The sequence below is a fragment of the Danio rerio genome, chromosome 1 (assembly GCF_052040795.2).
Source record: "Danio rerio strain M-AB ecotype USA chromosome 1, GRCz13ab, whole genome shotgun sequence".
NCBI classification, from domain to species: Eukaryota; Metazoa; Chordata; class Actinopteri; order Cypriniformes; family Danionidae; genus Danio; species Danio rerio.
In genome coordinates, this window is record NC_141021.1 from 22132673 (window position 1) to 22155479 (window position 22807).

At 35.0% G+C, this 22807-nt stretch overlaps 2 protein-coding genes across 5 annotated transcripts in view; one reads left to right on the plus strand and one right to left on the minus strand.

Annotated features, from left to right (window-relative positions):
- The window catches only part of ugt8 (UDP glycosyltransferase 8), a 170511-nt gene that overhangs the window by 110709 nt on the left and 36995 nt on the right, over positions 1-22807 (minus strand). The window lies entirely within an intron of this gene.
- spock3 (SPARC (osteonectin), cwcv and kazal like domains proteoglycan 3) overlaps positions 1-22807 on the plus strand; it is a 69638-nt gene that overhangs the window by 26001 nt on the left and 20830 nt on the right. For 3 of the 4 annotated variants that reach the window (NM_001327987.1, NM_001327988.1, XM_087236046.1), the window contains 4 exon segments: positions 1242-1281; positions 13301-13409; positions 18073-18178; positions 18414-18513. In NM_001327987.1, the coding sequence (NP_001314916.1) occupies positions 1242-1281; positions 13301-13409; positions 18073-18178; positions 18414-18513 (355 nt within the window). 4 annotated transcript variants of the gene reach the window in all.

Genomic DNA, 22807 nt, shown 5'->3' on the forward strand with positions numbered 1-22807 from the left:
AATCAAACATTTGCACAACAGTTCCACATAAAATGAAAAGTATAATCACATAAAGGTGACACGGTGGCTCAGTGGTTAGCACTGTCGCCCCACAGCAAGAAGGTCATTGGTTTTAGTCCCAACTAGTTCAGTTGGCATGTTCTCCCCATGTTGCCGTGGGTTTCCTCCGGGTGCTCTGGTTTCCCCCACAGACTAAACACATGCACTATAGGTGAATTGAATACTTAATACTAAATTGTCCTTAGTGTATGTGTGTGAATGAGTGTCTATGGATGTTTCCCGGTACCGGGTTGCAGCTGGAAGGTCATCCGCTGTGTAAAACATATGCTGGATAAGTTGGCAGTTCATTCCGCTGTGGTGACCCCTGATGAATAAAGGGACTAAGCCAAAGAAAAAAAGAATGAATGGTGTGTATTATTGCAGATTGAGCATAAGCAACAGACTGCAATTTTATGATGCTCAAAGGGAGATAAACTTAATTTTTAACTAATACATTTTTTAAAAAGCAAGTAAACCTGTTGCCCTAGACGTGAGTAATCCCATTGTAACATGGAACTGTTAAGCTGACTTAACTTAATGTGTATAATTATGCATTGTTCATTTACTTAATAATTTTATGGCTATGAGTTAACTCATTTCTTTTTAAGCAAAGTCAAGTTATCGCTTTAAAGCAGTCTCTGCAGGCACAGGACGTCAACATGACGTCATAATGACATTTTACCCCAATGTCGTGAGGACATTCGATTTCAGCATCATGCAAACGTCGGAATTTGTTTGAAAAGGAAAATTAGGCTGACATCAGAACCCAATGTTAGGCCGACGTCAATGTCCAACCTAAAATCAACCAAATATCAACATCTAATCATGTTACACCTTGACGTTGTGTGGACGTTACCACTATGACATCTATCATATGTTGGATTTTGGTTACTTTCCAACACAACCTAAAATTACTTAAAAATGTAAAAAAAAAAAAAAAGAAACAATCCCTTACATCTGCTCAATATATAAACTATTAATTGACTGAATTTACAGAAAAGGTACTATATTGTGATGTCATTATCAGGATATGAAATGACTACTACCATAATATGAGATTGTCATATCGCTCAGCTCTAGTTGCATGATAATATGTGACATGCAAGACATTGTAAAAAAAGTCAGTGTGCATCATTTAAATATTAATTTATGCACTGAAGTTCAGTTAATCTAACTCGTTTGTTTATTAACTTCTGTTTTAGGAACCAGGAACATGGAGCCCAGGAAAGCCATTCGATCAAGGTAAGACTGTTAGTCGATGACATCACTTTGTTTAAAGTTGGAAATCTAAGAAAACTTTAATGTTGTAGTGTGTCATCTCCTGTCTTTTTTAGTAAAATTCTTTCTCCTGACCACCCAGAATCAGAAACAACTGCTTAACCAATGGCGTGAGTTTAAGGGAGGATATTGTTTCTAAAATGCTGCGTCTTTCTAACACCACTGGCTAAACAGCTCAAAATGCCGCTAGATTGAATGCCTCACCTAAACCCTTCGCTATTTCTGAGCAGTAACAATGTTCTGTTTGTGTGTGTGTGTGTGCCCGCATGTGTGTATGCGTGTGTATTTTTGACAAGTTTGGACACAAACTGCCATGGGTATGCCACATATATAACAAAGAGAAGGTGACTTAAAAGGACATTGCCCATGTCCCTATTTTTCAAATGGTTATGAATCATACAGAGTGAGTTTTTTTCAGAAAGTAAAAATGTGAGGATATACTGTGTTTCTTGTGAAGGTTGGGTTTAGGGATAGGGCGATAGTATGGTTATTTACAGTATAAAAACAATGGAAACCAACATCTGCCTGCCACTTTGAGACATAGGGCCCTATATACACCCAGCGCAAGATGTGTTTGCAAGATGTGTTTTTATTTGCAGCTTGTTGTTTAAATAGCAAATCCATTTGCACCACTTATTGGACTCATGGGTGTGCTGGTCTAATATAGAGGTGTGTTAAGGTGCATCCTTGGCGTGTTGCTGTTCTGAAGAACTGAAATAGACTGCGCCATTGACCAACTAAAAGCAGGTCTAAAGTCTGCCGCAGAGCTTGTTAGTGTGCGCCTATGTGGATTCAAACACTTACACATTGTCTAATACACAAAGGATGTACACCAATACACAAATATCTTTACATGTAAAACAAATTGAAGGATTAAAATGTTACAAAAATTATTATTTTCTACATAAATAAAAAATCCACTGCCTCTATCCCTTCTCCATGTCGGGGGGCTTTTTCAGTTTATTCATGACAATTTGCATTTTTATAATGTTATTATTATTAGCAGTATTATTTATTATATGCATATAATATTTACTTTAATAAAACAAGTTTAGATTTGTCCACCTGTTTTATAGACGGATGCATCACCATCTGGGGCATAAGAATAGGACGCGTGTTTGGATAAAACTCAGTTTTTTGACAATTAGACAGTTTTTTTGGAAATTAGAATTCAGTTCTGAAATTTTGAAACAAATCTTTGCACTTAACAAACGACATTAAATATGCAGGCTGATGGACATTTTCAGTGGTGCGAGTAGAACACCATTTCCTTATCCATGAAAGTAAAGGAGTAAAGAGTAAAACCAGAGTAAAGAGAAAGTAAAGAGGCCGGAGGAGGAGGCTCGTTCTTTATCCTCGCTGCAGATTGTCTGTTAAACTATTTCTCTCCAGTGAACCATTCAGTTTTTCCATTTACAAGTCCACCATGTGAATAGCAAATGTACCATGGTGTGACGCAAATGACCTCTTAAAGCCAGTGGAAGATGAGACGCTGATTAGTTCAATGCACATTATGCTCAAAACACAGCCATAACTCGTTATGAGAATAACATTTTTATGTTAAAAATGTCTTATTAGCCATTTACTTTTTGCAATAAGAACACAACAATATCTAAACTTGATTTCCCTGCTGTATTTAAATATCATCTGTACTTAAACACTCCTGAACTAATAGTCTTCAGTATTGTATACCTCTGTACTAATATATGATACATTTACTATTTTGTGATGCACAGAATAGAATATTGATCAGTATATATTTGATAAAATATTGTACAGCATTTTATCTTTTATCTTGAAGCTATTTTTTTTTTTTTTTTACTGAAGTGGTAAAGTTCTTCTTTTGTCTTCAACTTTAAAGTAATCTGCCATCAGCTAATGCAGCAAAACAAAATGTGCTATTATTATAAGCACATCATTTTAAAATAGTATGAAATTGTTTTGTTGGAGATTTTTTTTTTTTTTTTTGTTTTTTTTCAAACAACATACACGACCCATTTAAACATTTGAGGTCAGAAAATAATAGAAAAAGAAATAGCTACTTTTATCTAGCAAGCACATTTTTAATGTATCTACTGACAGCACTGTTGCATTGTTAAAAAGATCTTTCTTTCACATGAGTATTGTTCTTTCTGTTAAAGAATCACAGAAGGAACAATATTGTATACAGAAGAACACACAACTGTGGGTGAAATGCGGCATTCAGCAATGACCTTCATTCAATATGTCAGTCCAAATCTATATTTGTGCAATATGGATTGGAATCCAGTCATATAGCGTGAATGTTTTAAGCTATATTCATATATTGTTTGAAGTCCTATTCAAAAAGCATTCAAAGATATGCTGCGAACAAAGAAGAAAAATTGCTGTAGTTTAAATAGTAGAGCATAGTGCTAGCTTAGCCAAGGTTGTGGTTCAATTCAGATAAACACATCTGCCAAATGCATAAATGTACAGTAAATGTTGGCTTCCTTGTTTTACTGCAAAATCATTTTTAGCCAAGTCCATATTGCAAGAGCAGAATGTCATTGATCAAGCACTGATGTCAAAGGATGTTAGGTAGTGGCCGCTTATTGTAAGACCACTGATTCTGGTCGTAAATCAACCAGAGCTACCTGCCACTGCCATCTTTCATTCAGAATTTGAATCCCAGATTGCAAGGAATGTGATCATCGAGAAAGCCAGAGCAATACACGCCGCTGTCATGTTGTAAGATAGCATCTGCACTTCAAATTCTTTTGTTGCTGTTTTTTGGCATTTACATTCCAGTGCAATGTCATTGCCATAGAAACCAGTGCAGATACAGTGTGTCGCAAAGTGAAAAAATGCCACAGGAGAAACTAAATGAATTGGAACAGTTGTGATGCACAGTAATTCATTTACATCGGATGCTATTTGGAAATAATCAAATTTGGACTGACAGCCTGACCATGTTATTTTTTATTCATCTATCACTGTGGAAGTGGTTTAGGGCAAATACCACACCAATAGTCACAACATTCTTGTTATAAGTATCATCAACAAGGAAAGGAATGATCTTTGGTCAGAAACAAATGATCTGCAAAAAGAGTTCCTACACTCTAAAATGTTTAATTGTTTTAATTAAATTAAATTTAAATAAAACTTGGACAAACTCAAAAAATGTAACTTAAAAAACTGTAAACCATTGATTAGGTCAAAAATGTGTCCCAGATTTACCCCTTTATTTTAAGTGGCCTTAATTACTAGACACTTACATCATAAAATAAAGTACAATGATATTATTGTATTTATATTGTAATCCACTACACTTATGGTGCTATTGAGATGGGATACGGGCAGGGTTGGGGAGTAACAATATACATGTAACTGCTTTACATATTTAAAATACAAAATATAACAAATATATACAAAATATAATAATTTTTTCTCATTATAATTAATAATAATTTGATTAAATGCTTAATATTACATTTATTTATTTCAGTTTTTTAATATCTAGATAAAGTGGGGAAAAGCTTCTCCATTGAACGAAAGAAATGATCATGCAACTCTTGATTTTCATTTTTCTTATATTTTTAATGTTAAAGGGTTATTGTATTTAATGTTTCTACAAACAGATTGAAAAACGACACAATTCTCTTATCAAATCAATTTACACAAACAATACATGAAATACAAGTTTAGACAGTCAAATGATTTAGTGCTTTACAGATCAATTTTTTGAGTTCATACTAGGATTTGTTGTGAACTGAGCAATCATTTCAGTGAATTCTGAATTAATAATTTATTTAGTTTAACAAAACAATGTGAATTATTCACAACTAGATAGATCTGGGCATGTTTCTCAAAAGCACTGTTAGCAAATGATTCTTGTTAAATTGCATTGAACGGCATTATTTTTGACTATACTTGCTTTGGCCCTATTCTTTTGTGCCGATTGATACCCTGTCAATTTTACCTGTTTATTTTGTGCATTGGCTTTTCCATAGAGCGGAATATCAGTGAAATAATAACTTACATAATAATAGTTTGATCCATTCATTAAACAATTTGTTTTATGATCTGTATGGGTTCATTTTGAAGCTTAGAAAACAGCATGAAACAGCACAGAGTTCAGTTTCTTTGGGGACATAGCTTAATTATACAGTAGTCAATGATAAAAGTGGATCAAAAAGTTTTTTCAAAATTGTCCAAAAACAAGAATGGGTGTTTTTCAGTTGTTTTATAATAAAAGAATTTGATCCACTTCAAATGTTGACAATACTTTAACCTCTTAAGGCCCAAGCTGTTTTTTACATGCATTTTTTATTTCTTTTTGCAATTTGGGCTTATTGGAACCTAATTAGAATAAAACCTGAGTATCATCTTTTGAAATGATGTACGTTTAGAGAAAAATGATGTCCATATATGAGGACTCGTGGTCAGAATTTACATAAAACACAATAAAGTCACCTTTGTGTAACAAAATGAAAAACTCTTTATTTCTGCCTTGAACACAGCAGTTTTTTTCCTGACTGTTTTAAAGCATTAATAACACAAAACACGCATATTTTTAAACATGTTTTGACTGTCAGTAAAATAGTCATCAGTAATTTTTTTCACATTTTGGACAGTAAAATAGTGTTTGGGACATTTCATATGCTGCAGAAGAGTTGCAGGATGACACGTCTGTGACACGACACAGGATGTATGTCTGTATCAAAATATAAAACATAAGACATAAGAGCTAAAATGTGCTGTCTACGTATGTGGCCACTGAGCACTATCAGAGTTGGGTGTAACGCACTCCACAGTAACACACTACTGTATTCTAATGACATTTTTGGGGAAAGCAGTAATGTAATGAATTACATTTTAAATGTGTAATTTGATTACAGTTCCTATATGTAATTGCGTTATTTACGTTACAAATATAGTTTTTGGAAGAAAAAAAAGCTTTTTTAATTAACGTTTTCCGCTGCAACGTCAAATAAAAAAGAATTAGCTTTTAAATTGCAGGAGATCACTATCTGAAATGGCTTATGGGGCCGTTCAACTATTATTTTCTTTGTGTGCGCAAGTTTGTTATTTCCAATGGAGGCGCACGGCTTGCACACACATATTGGCAGTGCATATTGCACGCGCTTGCATTTTCAAGGCTATTCAAGTAAAGACATCCGAAACAAACAAATGACGCGCTACTGTTTTACTGTATTTGTAATTATTTCAATTATTTCAATATAGCTTAGGCTATTTTATGAAGATATGACTATTGTTTTGAGCCTGCAAAAGTGCACACGAAATTTGTAAAGTTTCATGTCTTTCTGTTGTGTTCGTATTATGTATTATCTCCAAAATAAATAACAAAAAGAAAAAAGGCCGCTCGCAGCATTAACAGATCTGTGAAGGGAGTGCACTTTTCCTCAGTCACACACATATACAGGCATCTAAACGCGCACAAACACACCTTTTAAACTTTTAAACTCTCGAAAACCTTTACTGTCCGCTGTGTCTTTAATATGGTCTAAAGATTATTATGCGTAATTGAAACATCAAGGAGGACGCAGCAAAGAAAAGTCACTTATAAATACATATATACATACTCGTGTGCGATCGGAAAACTGTGTCCGCACTCCGCCTCGACTTTTACTCCACCCCGAAGCCCCAGTTGGCCCTCTTTGGCCCAAGGTATTCGGCAGGCCGAAAAAAGCTGGCCGCTGGCCCCAAGAAAGCCACGATTTGTCCCGATTAGGCCCCGGAAGTGACAGTGGAGACGCGACTGGCTTTGGCTCGCCCTGGCTCGCTCTCTTTAGGCGCAATAGTGGAAACGCGGCTAATAAAAGACAAACAGGTTTGGAAAAAGTGAATGATGAGAGAATTTTAAATTTTGGGTAAAATATCTCTTTAAGTCTTTTGAATGTGTCAAGCTGCTGGTATCAACCCATTGTAATGTTTCTCACTTAATATTAAATTACTAAAAGAGCTGCAGTTTATTTTGTATTGCTTATAGGTATATTTTATATGTTTTAAAAGTAACTTTAAAGTAAATTAGTAATCTGATCACTTTTTACATCAAGTAATTAGTAATGATCACAATTTACCTAGTAGTCAGTAATTTGTAATCTATTACTTTTTTAAAGTAACTTACCCAACACTGCTGTATATACTCTCAAGTGTTTAGATAGCGTCACTAAACCTGAGTACCAATCACTTTATAAAGCATGTACTTTGTAATCTGTAGTGAAATACATTTTAACCTTTCCAGCCCTGGCCATATCCAAGCAACCACAAGTGAACAACAACAGAAGTACTCCTCACATCTTGACATTTTCAGAAGTGCTCTGATAAAAATGCTTTGCTAGACACACAGCTTTAGAGACTTCTTTCGAAATCTATTTTAAAAATCTCTCCATAGAAATCTTCGCATTATTAATGACTTTACTAAGGATTTGAATTGAAAAGGAACTCACAATTTTATCATTAGTAGAAACGGCAGCATATGAATATGTTTTTATATTATAAAGTCAATCATTATTATAATTTCAAATAGTACTGGGTTTTTTGTATTCATTGCGGTCATTGGAAATGGGAAGATGGTAATCTTTGCTCCTTTGAGCCACATCGTCTTGTCGGTTATCAGTGTTGAGTGGATGTTAATCAGGCATATATGAGAACTCAGATGTTGTGCTAATTCGCAGTCACATGCTGTGGCCTAATACCCGTATCATCACGCTACATTCGTCTGAGAAAATGAGAAAACTGCTTTTTAAGACTCTCTATCACATCAAGCTCTCAGTGTGTAGTAAATCTTACCAGATTATGCATATTCGAAAGTCATTAGGAGCCCCTTGATTATTCATCATGAGTTTGATATTTATGCAAATGACTATTGATAGAGCATTTGGTGAGTCAAAAAGAGCAAGCGGAGCAATTTAAAGCAGATTCCGATCACACTTTCGGGCATGCTGATGCACAAATCAATCACACATTTTGACCCACACACCCTCACAAACACACGGACAATGGACTCAGAGGGTGCTGAGGAGATTGGGATTGGATAAGCCCTAAAGCCTGTGCAGGATTTGACTAAGGCTCTTACCATGTGAGGTCAGAGAGCGTTCGAAGTGTGGCTGTGTGTGTGTGTTTGTGCTTCGGCATGGGGAAGGTGAAGGATGAGTATGTTTGTGAGATTGTCTTTCTTCCTCTGTGCATGAGCGTGAGCCTCTTAGGACAATAAAGGCAATTAATGGCATTAGAACTGTTTTTCTTTACTCTTACATCTATCTCTTTCTTTTTGTCACGGAGCATTAGCTTCAGCCCCATTTGAGGCTGTAACATAAATAGAATCCTTGTTTACACACACACACACACACACACACACACACACATGCATGCATATAGTATACATCAGATACTGTAGATCATGCTTTGCATATACAACTCTGTATGTTTTTCATGTGTTTAGCTGAACCCTGCATGAAACACATGATTTTGCAGAGGACAGATATATTTTTAGAGTTAAGTGGTTTCTTGTGTTATGGAATTTAGGGCATTTGCTATTCAGTGGGTAAATCTACCCAACTGTTTCCTGACCTGTTTGCTGCCCACATTTTAGTTGGGCACATTTTATTTTAAGGCAGAATTCTCGCTATTTAAAAACCATAAACCATTCTAATCAGCTGCTTATTAATAGTTATTAAGGAATTGGGTGGGATTAGCAATGTAGATTAAGATCATGCAGACTAAGTAATGTTTATAAGCACTGTTGGCGCCAATAGCCTAGTGATTAAGTGCTCTGACATATAGCACAACAGTGCTCACAGCGACCTGAGCTCAATTTCTGGCTCGAGGTCGTTTGTCGACCCTTCCCCTTTCTCTGCACCCTATAATTTCCTGTCTGTAACCTCCACTGTCCTATTTAAAATAAAGGTGAAAAACCTCTAAAAAAAAAAAGTGTTTATAAGCACTGATGCTGTGTTTACACTAGATGTGTAACATGCAAACAAATCATGCTATTTGCGTGCAAATAGACGCGTAAACAATGAGTTTATTCATGCATCAAATCCAATTCATTCGTATGTCAAATTCACTTCACAATAGATGTGAATTTGCATTATGGGCAGGTCTTCTGTCTGCCTGGTGACTCGAGCTTCAATACTAAGTGGCTTGAGAAAACAACTGTGTTTGTGTGCTTTAGGAAGGCTAAAAAGCAGCGTTGATTCGTTTGGAGCCATGTCTGAGTCCACTAGATTCTTTCAGTGGTGCACCCAGCTCTGTAAGCTCATAAACTCCTCCAGAAACTGTACCTGGATGATGGAAGCTTTCAGCGGTGCTTCAGTCAAGCCCAGTTCGATGAACTGGCGCGAATGTCAGCTGAAGTTTTCCATTCGCGCGAATCGAGTCATTAGCACCGCAGGATTAGCACCACTTGACTGTTCAGTTTAAAAAGTAGAGAATCGCTGTCGCTCAGCATAGTGGAGATTGCTTAAGTTATATTGTTTTAGTCGCTTGGGATGCAGTGACACATAGTTAGATATTTTGCTGAACAGATCCACCACGTTTGACGTTCATAAATTATCATAAAAGTTATCATGCTGTACATATTAGGAGGTTTGCTTTAAGTCTGCTGATGTGCAGAGAGGTTTTTGTGCCTTTAATAAACTACAACAGTTTGCTTTCATTAAAAAGTAAGAATAATTCTATTATGCATCAAAAAAGGTCATACTTTGATTTTAGGGGTCTCCAACAGGAGGCTGATATGCATGGAAGGTCAAAAAACGCTTTCATTGTCTTCTAAAATGCATTTATTTTCATCTAATTATCCCAACGACTCCCATATGATTTGTTCAACGATTCATTTGTTCCCAAACCCCTCCTTAGTGTGATACTAATCTGCGCTGATTCGTCTGATGACCTAGTCTGTTGTGTTGCGTGAGACAGAGAGAAATGCCCACCACGGCTTATCAACAATACTGAAGTAGTCAGTAGCAGGAAGGAACTGATCCATGAACTGTATACTGTAAAGTTCCTGTCAAGCTCTGACAAGTCCCAAACATCAATAGTTTTTCTGATTTTTCCTTTAACAAACGGCCGAAGAATCCCCCTGCTGTAAGCGTGTAGATTACTAAAGCACTCGTCAGAAAAATGATGGGAAGACAGCACAAGGCTGAGGCTATAATGCTGAGGTATTTTTGCAAAATTAAACTTCAACCACCGACTCTTCACAGCCTCATTTTTGGTTAGGGAATTTAACACAAACTTTCCCTAAGATTTCAGAGCACAGCGTCTCCGCGACATGATTCATGCGGGATCGGCTGCAGTGTTACATTCACATACACTATGCCCCATTTAGCTTATTCAATTCACCTGTATCGCATGTCTTTGGACTGTGGGGAAAACCGGAGCACCCGGAGGAAACCCACGTGAACACAGGGAGAACATGCAAACTCCACACAGAAATGCCAACTAATACAGCCGGGGTTTGAAACAGCAACCCTCTTGCTGTAAGGTGATTGTGCTCCCCAAATTATTCCTACCAAATAATTTATACCAAATCATTCATTCATTATTCAAACAGGGTGCAGTGTGTTATGTGATAAACCTAATGTGTCGCCATGGAAATATAAACGTGATATGCTCTGAATAATGGTCACAATAAACTTGCATGTGAAAGGGTTCAAATCCAAATCCAGCATGTCACTCGGTTTCAGTTTGCACTTTCAGATATCTTAATTCAACTCATTAATGCCACCTTGTTAATTCTTGAAGTGAAATTGCGCAGATAAACTATTTTCGGACTTGCTTTGAAATTGGCAGTCACGACTGGTGTGCAGTAGATTTACTACCTCATAAATGGCTCATATCCAAAGATTAAATGCTAAATCTTTCATTGAGAAATATCTAAAGTCAATACTGATTTCTGAAGGGCAAGGGAATTTTATCATAACAAAATGTTATTCTGTTGTAGAGTTTAGTCTGACTTACAGCATGTGAAGAAATATCTGACATCTCCAACATGTTTCAACTAATTAAACTGATTTTAGATTGAGCTATATTTAGAGTTTACAACAAAAATACATGCTGTTAAATTTACAAGTGGATTCACAGTGAAGTTTGAGTAACACTTTACTTGAAGTGGGTTCATAAGACTGTCATGAAACTTTCATAACTTTCAACTTTTCAAACTCTCAACATGACAAGTCATGAATATAAATGAGATTTTACGCATGCTTATGTCATTAGCTCAGTAATATAATTTTAAATGCAAAGGTGACATTCACTGTAAAAAATGCTGGGTTATACACAATTGATTTGTGTTGGGGCAACATGAAGGAATTTTGTTAACTTATTAGTTTTTATAAATTTAAGAAGATTGAACATAAAACAATTAAGTTGTCCTTTAAAAATCTCAAGAATTGTGTTGTTTCAGCTCATTTTTAAAAAGTACTTTGAACAAACAACAGACATCATTTTTTAAATGTGTTGTTTAAGATGTTTTTTTATGACAATGTGACAAACAAATACATCTTTACCTTAATATACCTTAAAAATATTTTTATTTTAGTCATATGAATTATACTTGTCATTAAATGTTAAGGATGCTGTTCTAAAATTATTTTTGTTTTGAAACTATTAATGACAAAAGTTTTCTGACGAAATTCATTTTGTTGCACTGAAACAGTGATCAGAAAGGTATTTACAGTAAGACACAATTATAATGGCAATGGCATTCATGTTTATGACAGATTTATGACAAGTTATGTTTTGGAAATGTCAGGTTGTCATGACAAATATGCTGACAGGTTTTGTTGTCATGGCTATAGCGGTGTCTCATTTCAGAGGCTGCATCCTCTGAAGATTGCATTCGAAGGGCGCTGCGTCATCATGGCGCAACAAAGGCCCTCTCATTTAAAAAAAAATTCCAGGTAATGAAGGACACAACCGGTGGGTCCTTTCCAGCCTCGAACATATCGAGATTCATTGTGCGCTGATAATGGCCGGATGTTTTTAAAAGAAAACTTCGGATTAGTGATTTTATAGAAAGTTTGCATTTTATGTGTACATGTAAGGAAAAATATTTCCAGCTTCTGTAAACCTTGCTTAGTCTTCAGATCGCTTAAAATAAGTTTTAAAATCACTTTGAAAAAATGTCATTACAAATTTTACAACCGCTTATTAACAGCAGTTGTTACGGTTGCTAGGTTGTAGATCTGTTCTCTGTAGGCTAGATCGTCTCATTTCAAAATGCTTGGTTCGGCTTGTGTGGACTTTGAAGGATTCACCTTTGAAGTCTGCATCCTTCAGAGGATGCATGCTCTGAAATGAGACACAGCTAATCACATCTCAAACTATGTCATCTTTTTATTTAAAATGACAAAAGTGAGCAAATGACATTTATTGACAGTTGTCTTAAAGTTTATATCCCCAACCAATGATGGACAGTTGTAAAGCTTAAAGTAATTCAATGATTCTAATGTTGTTGTTGCTAGTAGTTTTGAATGGCTGGTAACTTAAAGTTAGTAGAGATTGAGTGAAGTAGCAATTTTAAACCATTCTGTAAGTATTAAACTGATTAATGCTGCATGTTTGACTTTTACAATGCATTATTAACGAAGTCAAAATTTAAATGTAATATGAATTACAGTAAAGGGGCAGATATCTCTCTGTTGAATTATATAAAGTTTCAATTTTAAGCGGCAGAAAATACTGTGGGTTTGGATCCACACTAGCATAAATAACTGATGAAATTTTTACTTTTTTTTTTTAGTTAATTAACCTTTCAAATCTGTGCTTTTTTGTGCAAACACACCACGCTTATATGCAGATTAGGCTTATTAAAGATTTACTTTATTCAAAAAACACCATTTTAATTGCATCTTGTGCAAATGAGCACTATCACAACTGTCACATTATCAGCATTCCACCATGCGAGCTGAATATGAGGGTATTGACATATTCAATATTTGCTTTTCATATGTTTTCAATGTTTATGTTTATACATGTTTATTTTTGCGTGTTTCAGCTCTGGACCCTGCCAAAGATCCATGTCTCAAGATAAAATGTGGCCGTCATAAAGTGTGTGTGGCTGAAGATTACCAAACACCCACCTGTGTCAGTCAGCGCAGGATGAGGTAAGCTGACTCACAGTACCTGCTTATTACTGAAATTATAGTAAAAACAATGTACAAGAGAATGGCACATTTGGCACCTTATATCTGTGTAATGAATATATCATGTATTTCAGCTCTGTCAAACATCAAACACTTTACAAAACAGCCCAAAAACCTATAGAGTCCAGAACTTGCTTCTACTGAATATCATTAAATAAGTCTATTAAATATAGAAACTTGTTCTTGTCACGGAATAGAAGAATGTTATTTTAAAAATAAATTATGATGATCTTTCTTGAATGAACTTTCTTTTTAACTCCCAATCTTGAGTATCTCACAAGTAACAATACAATCTTTTCTTTTTGCAATGACAGTTTGTTTTCTCAAAATTTTGACTGCATTTTTTAGATTTGATTTGCAGTTGTGAGTTTATTGTTGTGTATAAAAAAAGCCAGAAATTACGAGAAAATAAAGTCAGAAGCGCGGTAAAGCTTATCAGCTTGCAATTGCAATATATGACATTACAATTTCAACAAAAAATGAAAACAAAAGAATCAAAACAGACCTGTGATAAGTAAACTAAGAATTAATTTGATAACCACAGTATATTAGACCTACAAAATATAAAAAAAAATTGAAATAAAAATAAAAGTGACAATTGCAAAACTCTGATTTGTGAGATATGATCTCAAATTTGCAAGGTATAAACTAGGAAAGATGAGAATTTTAAGATGGCAAATAAAATCATGAAAAAGATCTTTTCATAGAAAAGTTTTTTGTTTAATTCATAGGCTCATGTGTGATCTGGTCTAAAAAGGACGTGTGTTAAGGTGCATTGTTGATGCGTTGCTATTTTGAGGAACTAAAATAGACCACGTCACTGACCAAGTTAAAGCAGATCTAAAGTCAGGGATAGAGTGCATTATAGTTATGCGCCTATGCAGGTCAAGAAATGCTAACACAATGCTTAATACACACAGGATGTTCAGCAATACACAAATATATAAATATGAAAACAATTAAAGGATTAAATGTTACAAAAACTATTATTTTGTACATAAATATAAAAACCACGGCCTCCATGGCTCATCTCGGGGGGGCTTTTTTCAGTTTATTCATGACAAATTGCATTTGTATAATGTTATTATTATTAGCAGTATTGTTTATCACATGCATATTTATATTTGTTTTAATAAAAACAAGTTTAGATTTGTCCATCTGTCGGGTTTTGGAGATGTTTGCATCACCATATAGGGCATAAGAATAGGATGTGTGTTTGAATATATTTTGATCGCACTTCCTTATGATTCTTCATTTATTAGTTTGCTGGAAATTAGAACTTAGAATTTAGAAATACACTAGTTTTAAAACAAATCTTTGTGCTTAATCTTAATTAAATATGTAGGCTAATAGATGTCGTACAACACCGTTTCCTTATCCATGCAAGTAAAGAAGTAAAGAGTAAAAGCAAAGAGAAAGTAAAGAGGTTAAATGGAGAAGACTCATTCTTTATCCTCATGCAGATGGTCTGTTTAACTGTTTTTTTTTTGCTAGTGCAGGTTTTCTACTTATAAAACTGCTATATAAATAGCAAATGCGCCATGGCGCGATGCAACTGACTCTTAAAGGGAATGGGAGATTAGAATCTGATTAGTTTAATGCATGTTATACTCAAAACATAGTCATAACTCATTAAGAGAATAAGCACATCCCTGTATATCATGCGCTTTAGATTTTGCTCCTAAATAATTACAATAGAGCCCTAACTGTTTAATTCTTGCTTTGCTACCATATATAAAAATTGGTGGTGCCAATAATATTGTTCCAATTTCTAATAATTGCATATGTTTTCCAAGTGTAGTCTACAGCCAGCTAAACAAAAACATATGTGGATAACAAAGGATGTTTTTATTTAGATGTTGTCAAAAAAAAAAAAAACTGCTAATGTAACATTTTAGCTCACAACTGCAAAATATACTGTAAGTTAAATAACATTTTCCATGAACCCCGTGTGGGATGCAGCAATTTCTAACATTGATTTTACATGGTACATTTTCCTGCATGTTTGATGCTAAGTATGACAAAAAATACAACAAGGAAACAAGAAAACAAGGCCTGTCATGTTCTTACCCAGTCAACCTATGCTGGAACTAACTGGCCAAACTTGCCTGCCAAAATCTGCGAATTAGTTCTTCTGAGAAAGACTGTGTGTATGTGTGTGGGGCACAGACTGACCTGGATTTTACAAACTACAGTTGCCAGCAGTGATTGTTCTTATGAAACTAATCAGATAGTGAATTGGGGGTGATAGCAAAACACAAATTATTTTTTAATGGCCCAAAGAAAAAGACAAAGACAGATATTTGCAACTTATAACTACTAAGCAACTTATATTCTAAAGTCACTTGCATAATTTACTGATCAAGTAGAAAAAAATATACAAAAAACATAGATTTTGATAACTAGTTTTGGTATATTTGACATAAGATAAATGTGAGCTTTTGACTAAATCACCAAAAACTATAGATTTTTGTTGAAAAGCATCTTTAAATTTTATAATAAAGAAAAACACATCTTGTACAGCCAAAGGGTAAGTAAATTAATTTCACTTTTCCGTTGTTAGTGAACTATCCCTTTAAGACTAAAAGTATAGTGGCAGTCATTTTGACCATTCGAAAATTTTTGTAATAACTTTTTTTCCTAATGCATTTATATTTTTATCTAGCATTGTTATTTTAATAAAATACAAAAGAGATTGAGTATTTTTACCTGGAATGGCCATAATGGTCAAATTGACCTTTTTTTCTGTGCGCCTATTGCAACAGAGGCACAAAAACAGAACTTGCTTTTAACAAAAACACAATTTTCTTAAAGCAAAAGCATAATTTTCCTGTGGCTTACTTTCTGATTTATCAGAGGTGCCACAGTGGAATGAACCACCAACTATTCCTTATTATGTTTTGTGCAATGGATTCCCTTACAGTCACATCCCAGCACTGGGAAAACACCTATACTCATTCACACACATACAATTTTTTTTCATTCAATTCACCTGTACCGCATGTCCTTGGACTGTGGGGGAAATCAGAGCACCTGGAGGAAACCCACGCCAACACAGGGAGAACATGCAAACTCAACACAGAAATGCCAACTGGTTCAGCTTGGACTCAAACCAGCAACCTTCTTGCTGTGGGGTGACAGTGCTAACCACTGAGCCACTATGCTCCACCAAAAACATTTTCAAAAAACTTTCAAAAAGAACATTTTCAAAGTGGGATATGTACCTTGGGAATCGAGGCTGATTGCTACTAGTACACAACTATAGGCTATATTACAAAACAAGATATGTTTAGGGTAATGACCATAGGCTGTAAAAGATATGGATGTAGTATCCATGACATCACCCATAGATCTGAAAAGCGCGAATGAAGCTGTTGACATTTTGTTTGCGCGTCATCGCACCAACAGAGGGCTACCAAAAAAAGGCAGAGAGGCGGAGCATCAGTGGAGCTACAGATGCCTGTTAGCATTGTGCTTGGACAGGTTTTCTTTGAGAGAAATGCTTAATACTTCATTACCTGCAACTCGTTTGTGTTTTGACCATATGTGCTTGGTTGTATACTATATCAATGGCGTGTTTTGTCTTTTAAAACACATTGAGCCACTAAGCATTGTTCTTATGACGTTTTTCTACAGGAGGAAAACGCAAATTACTTCCAAATACTCCAGATAAAGTCTGTGTTAGTAAATGCAAGGCTATTTACAAAATCCATGCATAACATTGTATGACATGTTTCAGAAGACCGTTCTAGAGGCTACAGCTAATCAATCTGTCAGATTCTAGAGTGCATTACAGCGCTAAAGAAAATTAAAAATGATAAATAACCTTAAATAGAACAGGAAATAATCCCAAAAGGCAATTGACTGTGTAAAGCCACATAAAACAAAACAAAAATGCAGTGTATATGAACTTATGCAGTGTATAAGTTCAGCGACTAATCAGACTGAATCAGCTGAGGTGACATGACAGCGACCAGTGAGACCTAGCGGTCACTCAAGTGGCCATGACCTTAATTATGCAGACTTAATATAACTTAAAAAATGAAACATTCAATCTCCTTACAGTTGTCATGAAGGGTAATATTAGCTATATAGACCAAACCATCGTTTGTACCAGGCTGTAAACATGTTTTTATCAGCTGTAAAATTGGCCAAAGCATGGCAGTCAGGGAACATCTGGAGTTCCTGGAGCCAGCCCCTAAAGGCGAGTCCTTGACTTGCAGTTTCAGTTACTTCCGTATTGGCTTCACAAGGGAAAGCAGGAGGTTGCCGCTTGGTAATGACTTAATAAAATATGATGACAGACATTCATAGCCTAATTCTAAAATCGCAATAGAAGCTTCCACTTAAAATATAAGGTGACAAAAATGATATTAAGTACAGTCTTACTGTATATGAATGGTTAAAATTTAAGAATGACAGCTATGGCCATTCTAGTAGTTATAGAATTTAGTTCTGGTGTTAAATAGTGTTGTGTATTGTTTGTCTTTGCTGTTCATAATCAAATTTAATTTTTTTAATGGAAATGATTGTCTCCGTGTTTGTACTGTATAACCAAAGGTAAATCTGGCTATTACAACAAAACCAGTGCTGCAAAATTCTGAAAAAAACATTCTGTGTGCAGTTTTAAGGACATGAACTTGAACTCACCACTGCTGAAATGCAAAACATGCCCAGTTGTGCACCCTTCACCTATTTGTGGAACAGATGGACACACTTATTCCACCAAGGTAACACACACACACCTGTTTTGTGAGAATTGCCACTGTGTGTGTGCCTCTATATGTGTCTAAATTGCTTTTCATAAAGCCATGTCACAGAGGTATTCAACCAAGAGATTAATCCCCGATCGACAATGTACTTTACTTATCTAATCTCAGCTTTCTATCTCTCTGTGTGTGTGTGTGTGTGTGTGTGTGTGTGTGCGTGCGTGCGTGCGTGCGTGTGTGTGTGTGTGTGTTGTAGTGTAAACTGGAATATCAAGCTTGTATCTCTGGAAAGCAGATTTCTGTGAAGTGTCCAGGACAGTGTCCCTGCACTCCAGGAAATCCAGCAGAGAAGAGAGGTACACACATTTTTTTGATTGACTTCACTTAGTTCGGCCCAAAAAGGCTTTGTTTGGAAAGGACAAATGTACACTGCTTAATGTATATGGTACAATCCAGTTTTCAAAATAGAAGCATATTAAAATAGAGTATGAACATTGTAAACAAGAAAGTGTGAGGCTTCGGGGTGGTAATGGTTTCCTTTTTAGCTGTTATGCTGCTTAATTCTGCAAACTTAAAGGGAGAAGGAAAGGAAGAAAGAAAGAAAGCACAGTTAGTTGGTGGTCCAGATATAAATAGTCACAAATGAGACATTACAAAAATCACAGATTATATTTTTTCTGGTTAATTTTGCACTCTCAGACAGAAGGCCTAAATGGAGGAAAAATCTTTAAAATGAAAGCATATTATTGTGAACATTACTTCAGTGAGGATTAACACCAATAATCTGATTTTAATATGATAAAGACAATACTCTAATTAAGAGTCTACCATGTAAACTGCAATTTTTGATTACCTTAATCTGATTAAAGTCAATCCAACTAAGCAGAAATCTGATTAAAACATGTGGAGTATGTCGATTCCAGTCTCATTATTGAAGTGCAGTACAGACATGTCAACACCGCAGTCAAACTATTACCGTCATGTAGGATTTTTGCCGCATTTTGTCATGGGGGGCATGCATGAAATGTTCCTGAATGAAAGTGAAAGTGCCAAACTGCAGTTAAAGTCGACAAATTAAAAATGAAATTTCAGAGGAAATGTAGATAGCGTGGTGACGCAATGAGATTAATCGAATTATTTATGGAGCCAGATCAGTCATAATAATAATACATTTGCATTCATAAAATCCATAAATGCACAGCACATGTGGTAAATTCAAAACACGATTCATAAATCCACAACTCCAATTCATATATTCAAAACACAATTCAATTCATTAGCGGCAAATCTCATGTGATTCTATTCAAACATAACATTCTGATCACAGATGTGATTGACAAAATGGTATTCTGAAAATGGCAGCTACTTGACTAATAAAATAGCTTCGCTACTGAAAAGCTATTTGATTTAGAAAGTAGCGACGCTACCGCCACACTACTGAGAATTGTAGTTAAGCTATTAGCGTCACTACTTCTAGCAACGCTACTGCCAAACACTGTACACGAGTCATTCATCTGAATCAATGATTCGTTCACTAAGACTTGCTACTGAATGCATTGAATCCAGCCGTTCATGAATACATGAACATAAGCTCTCCACACTGTAAAAACAGATTAGTTGACTTTACTTAAAATAAATGAGTAAACCCATTGCCTAAAATCTTTAAGTAACATTAGCTCATCGTACTCAATATTACTGATATATAACCTTACTCAGCTTATTTAATTTTTGACAAACGTCTATTAATATTGCTAAAACTATTTATTTTATTTTATATAAAATAATAATAATTAAATAGTGTAGTTTCTCAAGTTTGTTCAGTAAGGTGCATTTTGATTGGTGGCACAATACATATGTTGGCGTTCCCTTTTCAGACCTAACACATGGTAATGATAAAAGTTATTGCTAGATGAACCAATAAACGGTTCTGTATCTAAAAGCAATCAGTCATCTTTGTGTTTGTGGGAAGGTGGGCATTTGACATGTTTTCAGCTGCAATGCGAGCAGCACAGAGATTTCAATTCACCAAACTAGTCTTATATAGTTCAGAATCTCAAACTGCTGAATCCCGGAGGAACTTATTAAATGTTTGCTGTTCCAGATTGTTTGTATCTGTGTATGTGTGTGTGTATGTATGAGAGAAAGACAGCGCGGTAATGTTTGTTTTCATCATTATCCCAATGAACATAAGTCCTGTCTTCAGCTGCTCTGCTTTAGGCTATGGAGGAAAGTCAAACTTTCACAATCAAAAGGCTGTCGATGAAAACTTACAGCTCAAAGCAAAGCAAACTAAACTTACGATCATGCAATTGAAGACGCAATAGATTTTTGAAGAAGTGAGAGTGAATGTTGGGGTTTTTTTCTAGTTGCCAAATATCAGCGAGACCAAAGCTCTTGTTTTGTTCGCTACTGCTCAGATGTTTGATGAGTAAGAATCAATGTTTTCATGCAGCAAAGACACATTATTAAAAATGACAGTGAAACATTTCTAGTATTACATAATTATGTTTCAAGAAACAGCTTTTCTTTTTAACACAAAAAATCAAATGTATGGTCATAATTTTAACAACAACTATAATAGTAATAATTATAATAATGAAATAAGTATTAATTTTAATAATTTAATGATTTATTATTATTATTAATAGTAATAATAATAATAATAATAATAATAATAATAATAATAATGTATTTTATTAATAACAACAACAACAATAATAATTGTTATTATTATTGTTGTTGTTGTTATTATTTTAATACTAAAAAATGTTGGGTTGTCATAACCCAACATTGGGTTAATTTATTAATTTAAATGACACCTCACCCAATGGCTGTTTTTTTATCCAATATCTGATCCAACGTTGAATTGTGCACAGGGTAAGCAGCACACAAACATCTTTAAACAAAAAATTTAAGAATAAAAATGTAAAGGATTATTATTGTGTACACTACATAAAAGCGCTAACTCCTCCTATGCTTTCTTGACCTTTTTGGGGGTTTTGGTGAAATTAACCTTGTTCAGTAGATGGTCACGTATTTTAACCTCATGCATGAGTTGATCCTTTTGGTTGCTTGTGAAGAGTTCAGGTTTTTCCCTTACAAGTTCACTGTGTAAATTAGCGACTCTAATTGGATTAATGCATATTACGTCAAAAACACACCCATAACTCATTAAGACAATAAGGACAATCCTTTTAGACCACGTCAATCGTTTTTCCCATCTTTAAAATAGCAGAAGTGGATTCGGATACATCCTAAATGCACCTGCGCCGTGTGCTTTAGACCATGCACTTAGCCCAGTGGTAGGGAACCTACTGTATGTGCCCTTTTGACCAAAAATACGTGGCTCTCCACACTATAAAAATTGATTAGTTGACTTTATTTAAAATAAGTAAGCCTTGTTACATTTCTATTGTCTGTAAATATTTCAGTAATTAACTGACTTTTCAAACAAAATAATTTAAAAGGTAATAAAGCTCATCCATTTTATTTTTACATCCATCATATATACAGAGACAACCACATACAATCCACAAGCCTACAGGAATACATACATAAACATCATGGTTAGTCTATATCTTGTTTCTTCACTGTATAAAGTCCTACTGCCTGTGGGATTTTATACAGCAGCTGGTGTGTTTTCGCTTTGTTTATCAAAGCCTGTCATTCGTATAGTTCTGCTTTCAATCTGATTTAATTCTCTCCATTACTTCACTGAAAAACTGGTCATTGAAGCCATTATCTGTCTTAATTATTATCATCTTTTTATTGCCGTCTTTTGTTTGATGTAATTGACATTCATATATCAGATGGTGTTTTAAGAAAGCCATTTAGATGCTCCTCTGTAGGCTGACCTTCACAACAGGAATCATACTCTAATGCACTATGTTGCTAGGAAACTGTAAACAGCCTATGGTTAACACAATGAACTGTTAGCGGCTGAAAAGGATTTATTTTATAGTTTTAAAATTGGCCATTTGCCTCTTGTATTATATCACTGACTTGCAGGAGGCCACCGCTAATCTGTAGTTAAAGTCACTGTAAGGAATGGCCTATATTGACCTAAATTGAAAGACTTTAGACTTCCTAAATAATGACTTGGTCTAACCTTTGTATTATAACTTACGGTTATGCCTTTATTTGAAGATTTGAGAAGTCCAATTTAAATTTTCATATAGTGCAAAATGACTCATCTGGAGACTCTGCACTTATGCTTACACTCCAAAAACCACAAAAGAAAATGTGTCAAATATATATAGCTCAATAGAATGGAAACTTAATAACATATCGGTCAAATTGACCGCAAGTTTGCTGCTTTTTCCTGTGCCTTAGAATATCCATGCCTGAACTCCATAGCAATTTTCTGCTAACAAAAAAACTTCACTTTTCCTCAGAGAAGTCTTTTAAACTATCAAAAAAACTACATTTTAACTGCAATGAAAAACATTTGCTCTCTCGCCTGCAGGCCTAAATGACATCTCCCGCTAACCTGATTTCACTAAGTTTGTGAACATTCCAAGATTAGCATCTATGTTGATCCTGGAACAACATTGCAATCAGTCAATCAGAATTAAGGGATACATTTACCATTTATGTTAAGTTTAGGTTTATGCACTTCTACATGATTGTTATTCAACTATTATTCCCCTC